The following is a 7,071-nucleotide window of genomic DNA, read 5'->3' on the forward strand; positions in this document are numbered from 1 at the left end:
ATAAACTTGCAAAAAGAGGATTACATGCTCGAAAACAAATGTGAATGCTTGCTAACAATATTTCTCCACAACGTGTACAAGTCACCCGCAACCTCACATTCTACACTACTATCTCTGCTAGCAAAACTTCTACATAAAGTTCAAAAAAACACACCAACAACAATCGTAGGAGACTTCAACCTTGACTACAACAAATCAAACAACTCCACAACACAACTTTGTACTTTTAAGGCTGAAAGAAATCTCGCAATTGATTCATTAACCAACAACCATACATCAGTCCACCAATACCCCAACACAACGAACTACATTTGGAGATAACTTCATTTATTGGTCTGACCACTCTCTAATTTACACAAACCTAACACATTCTCAAGGGCAAGCCACCTGAATGTAATTCACCTTGTTTTTCTTAGAAATGCTCTTTTGGGAGAACCAAATGAAATAGTCTCGCATAATAGTTGATTGTAGCTTAAATGACTAGATATGAACTACTTTATGATTACACTTCTTTACTACTAACCTTTTTCACATCAGAGTTTTCCCTTCATCATTAGTGTTTAGAGAACTATAACACAAACACCTTTGTATAAATGGATGCTATGTGTGTGTGTGGGGTGACTAGTTATGTATATATGCTTGCCATTACCAAGCTTGTCCTTTTCCAAGCCCTTACCCTTGCCTTGCACAATAAAGGCTTTGTCCTTGCTGCTACCTCCATCATAAACCTTTACCCTAGCCGCCGCCTCTACCAACACACCCCACAGCTCTTCAAAAGTGTGCAGCTTTGATCTTTCCAAAGTCGTAATGTTGTAATGCTGGTCACACAGTTTCTATGGTTCTTTGGCAACATATCCAAGAGAGAATAGGCAACTGGATGGGTCAACCTCATGACCAACTGCTACCAACTTGATCCCTAACCACCTTCACTCGCATGAGGTAGTCATGCAAGGCATCTCCATCCTCATGGTGAACAGTTGATTTTGGAGGTTGAAAATAGAATTGAGTCTCCTAAGTCCTTCAGGATGTCCCATGCTTCCTTTCAGGTATCTACCAACTGAATGTGCTGGATCAATACCTCTGTTGTCGTTTCAATGATGGTAGCACCTCAGCATCCTTCTCCTCTCCACATTATGTACCTTTTCCATCACATCCAATGTGTACTGGAGTTTAACTTCCCTCCTATCGTCACCATTCTTTCACACAAAGGCCCTCTCTTCCAGGAAGCATGCACCTTGTGAGGCTCCCTCGGGGGTCTGATACCATGTTAGGATAACAGATGGAGGTCCCGCAAAAACGGAAGAATAAAATGATGTGTAAAACTGTCCACCGAGTATTACTGCAGTAACTCACAGATACAAACTAGAACATGCTCATGAAGTAGAATAGCCAATGCATATAGGTGAGATTGCTCCAAAATTGACAAACCCTGATACATTATATGGTGCACTATCTACCACCATCTAGCAGCCTGTGTACACCTGGATGTGGACTGTAGGCATTCCCATAGGCTACCCTTGTACCTCCGCAGAGCACCTCCAATCATGTCAGCCTATGTGCTCCAAAGGAGCTTCAGTGGGCTGCCAAGATGCTGCTCAAACACATCACCGCTGTTCTCCTCCATAGTAAGGTCTGCCGCCAAGAGAGTGTCTTCCACACTGAATCTCTAGACCTCCTTGCTGCCCTGTTCTGCACTAGTGAATGCCTGGAAACCAGCCCCTAACTAAAGGGCAAATGCCCCTCAGCCTTCACTGACCAGAACCACAACATGCCGAGGAGTCTGTGCAGAGATACACAACCCAGTCTGCCCTACTGCCAATTCTTCTGCCACGTGGCAGGCCCGTACTGGCCCGCCTACAGTTGTACAGCCAACCTGGCCCTGCAGACTGCTGCCAACCTGGTCTCGTGGGGTGACTGCCCCAGTTCGCTGCTGCAGACTGCCGCCTTGAACTGTCATCTGCCGACTGCAGGCCTACACATGGGCCCTAAGCAGCCCCAAACCTGCTGCTGCAGTCACCTGTTCTTCTGCCTTTTCCAGGGTCTGTGCAGTAGTTCACACATGGCAGACTTCTTCTCTCTCTCTCTCTCTCTCTCTCTCTCTCTCTCTCTGTCGCCCCCGTCGCTCTCTCTTTCCAGCCCATGTGGCTTCCGTCAGATCCCATCCTATGCTGCTGGTACAACTCCCCCACGTCGGCCTCATGTGGGGGCTCACAGGTGGGAGTTGGCCTCTAACCTCCAACAGTTCCTATGAGTGCTTAACTATTCATTAGGATTTATGAGAAAACATTAGAAGGTTAAGGTCATCTTCAATAGCATAAACAAATGCAGCCCGCTGTAAAAAGGAGTCCAGACTGGTGTATTGATGCCAGCAAATACAGGGCTTCCAAAATTTGACATGTACACTTAAAAATGAGACAGACCACAACAGACATAGTAAACTGTCAAGAGGACATGCACAAATGTAAAAACCAGAGACTCTAAGCAATATCCTACTAAAGGCATTCAGAAGCCGCATGAAAACAAAGATATGGACCCGGCTCTATTTTGCTACATCAGTTGGACTGGAGTTGGAACTTCATTAATTCAGGAGCTGTGGATAGCGCGTAAGGAAGTTTTTGAATGGGGCACACCATATAGAAAGCACTTGAACGTCCATGTCTCTCATATCAGCTTGGCGTGGAACTTAACACAGGCCACTTGAGAAGGCAGACAGCTTGTAACCTTTTCTTCAGCAGAGGCAGAGTCTACTTCATCAAGTCAAGCAGCAAAGAAAACAATTTGGAGTAGGTATCATACTGCCCAAGCATGTAAATGTACAACATCATTTTATTGGGCAGGGAAAGGACTTTTTTAATTTTGATATAAATTTATCTATTTTACTAAGAATTTTCTGAAGGAAAAATGGATGTTTGGTTAGCTGTGACTATTCTGGTGATTTACAGGGTACCCTGCATGGATCAAGGCAAGTTATCAGAACTATGATGTTTCTGCTCATTGAGAAATCTACTAGCTTCGTCAGCCTTTTTCTACTTTTGCAAACTTGAACCTTGGTATTACTACCACTAAAATTTCTCATGCTACAAACTCCAGCACCATGTCCATTTTCGGTACATACCCTTGCTTTTTCATAAGCATACATAACCTATTTGTCTTAAAATAGACCTCATCACCCTGCAGTTTGATTTTGGCTCCCACAACAAATTCATGCATTGCTTTGTTTACCTCAATCAAAGCCCTCCCAGGCTTCTTTGGTGCACCTGCAAATTTTCTCAGATCTTGCATTCCGTTGGCATCATCCCACTGATGGGATTCCACATATATGCTTGACATTAGCATATAACCAGAAGCATTGTTTGGATCCATCTGGACACAGCTGTCATAGCACTTCCTCCCTAGGTCGATGTTGCCATAAGTTCTACAGCTAGTGAGTAGGGACATCCATGCTGTAATAACTGGTGGCATTGGCATAGTTCGGAGCATACCTTCAGCCTCTTTCAAGAAGCCTAAGCGACTGAGAAGATCAACCATGCAGTTATAATGCTCTATACATGGCATAATGCCATGGTCTTCATCCATAGATTGGAAATACTGGCAGCCTTCCTTTAGAAAGCCAAAATGACTACAAGCAGCAAGAATACTAGTAAATATCACATCATCCGGCTTTAAGCCTCGAAGTTGGAGGTCTGCAAGGCATTGCCCAGCTGCCATGCAGTTGCCATATAGAGCATATGCTGTGATCATTGCACCCCACGACACTACATCAGGATTCACTAATTTGTCAAAAACCTCACGTGCCTCCCCAAGACTCCCACACTTGGCGTACATGTCAACAAGTGAGTTGATAATGGGCACTTCTAGTTCAAGCCCACTTTTTACAACCTGCTCATGAATCAGTCTTCCCTCAGCAGATGCTCCCAGACGTGAGCATACTTTCAATAAGCACAAAAAAACAGCTCTGTCTGGTATTATGCCCTGGTTTTGCATTTTCTCAAAAAGTTCAAGCACAAAAAAGTCATTCCAATGCTCTGTGTGTCCAGCAATCATTGCACCCCATGACACTATAGTGCAACTCGGCAGTTCAGAAAATACTTTGCTTGCCTCCTCTAGACTCCCATATCTAGCATACATGTCAACAAGGATGCTCCCAACAACCTCATCCAGTTCAAGTCCAGTACTGATTATTTCATGGTGTATCAGTCGGCCCTGATTTGGGATGCCCATGCTGCCACATGCTTTCAAGATGCACACAAATATCACCTTATCTGGCTTTATACCTTTGCCTAGCATTTTGTTAAAAAGTTCAAGAGCAAGGAGACCATGCCCATGCTGGACACACCCTCCAATCATCGCACCCCATGACACCACACCCGGGCTTGCCAATTCATTAAAAACTTTCATTGCCTCCTTTAGACTATCGCATTTGGCATACATGTCAACAAGGGAGCCTCCAAACATCTCTGCTGATGCTAATCCACATCTGATGATATGTTCATGTATAATCCTACCCTGCTCTATGGCTCCTACGCTAGCACATGCTTTCAGAATGCATAAAAGTATAATTTTGTCTGGCCTTATACATTTTTGTACCATTTTCTCAAAAAGATCAAGAGCATCAAAACCATACCCATGATGGGCATATCCAGCAATCATGGCTCCCCATGCTACCAAATCTTGATTTTTCAGCTCGTCAAACACTTTGTGTGCCTCCTCCACGCTCCCACATTTTACGTACATATCAATGAGACTGCTTCCAACCACCACATCTGATTGGAGTCCATCTTTTATGATCTGGTCATGTAACAGCCTCCCATATGTTAGAGATCCTATGCTGCCACATGCTTTCAGGGCACATAAAAATATAGCTTCACTCGGTCTTATGCCCTTCTGTTGCATTCTTTTTAATAGATCAAAAGCAGGAATTGCATATCCATGCTGTGCATAGCCAGAAATCATAGCACCCCATGATACCACACTTCGATTTGACAATTCATCAAATACTTTTCGGGACTCAACTACACTCCCGCACTTGGAGTACATATCTACAAGAGTATTTCCAACAACCTGGTCTGATTCAAGCCCAATTCTTACGATTTGCTCATGCACCACTCTTCCTTGACTTACGGCTCCTATGCTCCCATACGCTTTCAAAGTGCTTAAAAATATTACTTTGTTTGGTTTCACACCCTGAAGTTGCATTTTCTCAAAAACGTCAAGAGCAGCAAGACCATACCCACTGTGGACATATGCTCCAATCATTGCACCCCATGATACCACATCTCGATTTGGCAACTTGATGAACACCTCGTATGCCTCCTCTAAACTACCACATTTAGCATACATATCCAGAACAGTGCTACCAATGAGCATGTCTGATTCAACCCCAGATTTAATAATCTGATCATGAATCAACCTGCCTTGACCCAGTGCTCCTGTACTGCTACATGCTTTTAAGATGCACAAAAAAGTACACTTGTCTGACTTTATGGGTTCTTGCTGCATTCTATGATACAACTCAAGAGCCTTCTCTCCTTCGCCAAGCCTTGCATGTGCTTGGATGATTGCATTCCATGTATAGACATTTGCTTTTGAGATTCCACAAAAGACTTGCCTCGCTTCCACCAAACTGCCACACGATGCAAACAGGCGAATCAGATGATCCCCCAAAAAGGCAATAGAATCGAGTCCACATTTAACCATAAGAGAATGCGCTCGCCTGGCAGCTCCCAAGTCTTTAGTCTTCGTGCATTCCTGCAATAAGCAGTAGACGATGTCCCTTGATAGGGAAACACCTTGCTCGTCCAAATTTTTCACTAGCTGAAGCACCTTCTCCATCCTTTTTTCTATATGTCATTCTCTCAATTCTCTTATAACCGACTGTACCTTTTATCACTATACTCTTTCTTCAGGCGGTAAAATGGAGATTCTTAACAAAACGGCACCATGTCTACGAGAGAACCAAAAGAAAAGACCTGACCGCGACCAACTGAGTGGCTGCTTTCTTCCACGGCGAGTGCAACGACAAGCCATGGAAGACCCATGTTAAAAAAACCCCATACAGATCCTTGAGCCTCCACAAGACTCCTTACGCAACAGCCACGCTCATGCCAACCCCGAGTTCCAGGGACAGCACACACCCGGTGCAGCTGGTGTGCCATTTTCCGACATGAGAATGTTTAAAAACTGAAGTCTTGCCTGGGCGTTTCGTGCTCGCGTCTAAACTCCTACGACACACTGAGTTCGTGATACCATGGAGCTGGAGGAGCTCTAGAACTCCAACATGGCTACCATTAACAAGATTTACTTTGATCTGTAATATGTATCATAGCAATATTTCTGGCCAGCAAAATCAATTGCCAACATATTCCAGCAAAGCAGCCATCTTCTACGTCCTCAGTTAAATTCGCACTAAGCGCCCACAACAAGAGGCACACGTGCCCCAACTGGCAGCTTTTGTTCCACATTCAAGGGGGTAGAAAATAGAAAGTTTGTAGTAGCTAGAGCCCTGCCCCAACTGGAAGCTGTTGTTTCGCTTTCAAAGGGGGTAGAAAATAGAAAGTTTGTAGTAGCTAGAGCTTTGCTCCTTTAGGGGCAGGGCTAGCAAATCGCTGAACGCGCACAAGTTTATTTGAGTGAAAAAAGGTGAATAACTTCACAGGGTTGCTGCAGCCAGTGATGAAATGGGCTTCACGGGCTTGCTCTTATATAGCCACCAGTCGTAGTCGGTTAGGCTCAATTGGGTGGCCAACCCAGTCTGCCCAAAACGATCGACTGGGGGTCGGTCCCGAAATAGGCCACCGACCATACGATAGAACCGGTGCGCAAAACAGAGCAACTGACCTACGGTCTCCATTTGGCTCCAAATAGGCCCCGCAACCCGAGAGTGTCCTGCCCCGGGAAATGCTCCGTCTACCCTCAGGATGCCTTCCCACACTTGCATGTAGCCTAGTTGGCGGTGTGCCAACTCTATCTAAAGCCGTCCAGCCATCAGGCCACACATGGCCCCCATCTGGTGTCCAAACCAGGACCTACCGGATAACCGAGCTACTCAAATGCCTTCTCCTCATATGGGGG

The 7,071-nt window shown here is 44.9% G+C and overlaps 1 protein-coding gene across 1 annotated transcript; it reads right to left on the reverse strand.

Annotated features, from left to right (window-relative positions):
• Positions 1–2,843: 2,843 nt before the first annotated feature.
• On the reverse strand, positions 2,844–6,461 carry LOC147902434 (putative pentatricopeptide repeat-containing protein At3g01580). Its single transcript, XM_087374196.1, has one exon. It carries the CDS (start codon positions 5,830–5,832, stop codon positions 3,073–3,075), a length of 2,760 nt encoding a protein of 919 aa, XP_087230322.1. The 5' UTR covers positions 5,833–6,461; the 3' UTR covers positions 2,844–3,072.
• Positions 6,462–7,071: the final 610 nt, after the last annotated feature.

The sequence above is a fragment of the Dipteris shenzhenensis genome, chromosome 4 (assembly GCF_047967505.1).
Source record: "Dipteris shenzhenensis isolate YYH24624 ecotype China chromosome 4, Dip_SZ_1.0, whole genome shotgun sequence".
Classification (NCBI taxonomy): domain Eukaryota; kingdom Viridiplantae; phylum Streptophyta; class Polypodiopsida; order Gleicheniales; family Dipteridaceae; genus Dipteris; species Dipteris shenzhenensis.

Bases quoted from the DNA above. Each gene is read 5' to 3' on its own strand.
- LOC147902434 (XM_087374196.1), bottom strand. From the start codon at position 5,832: ATGGAGAAGGTGCTTCAGCTAGTGAAAAATTTGGACGAGCAAGGTGTT.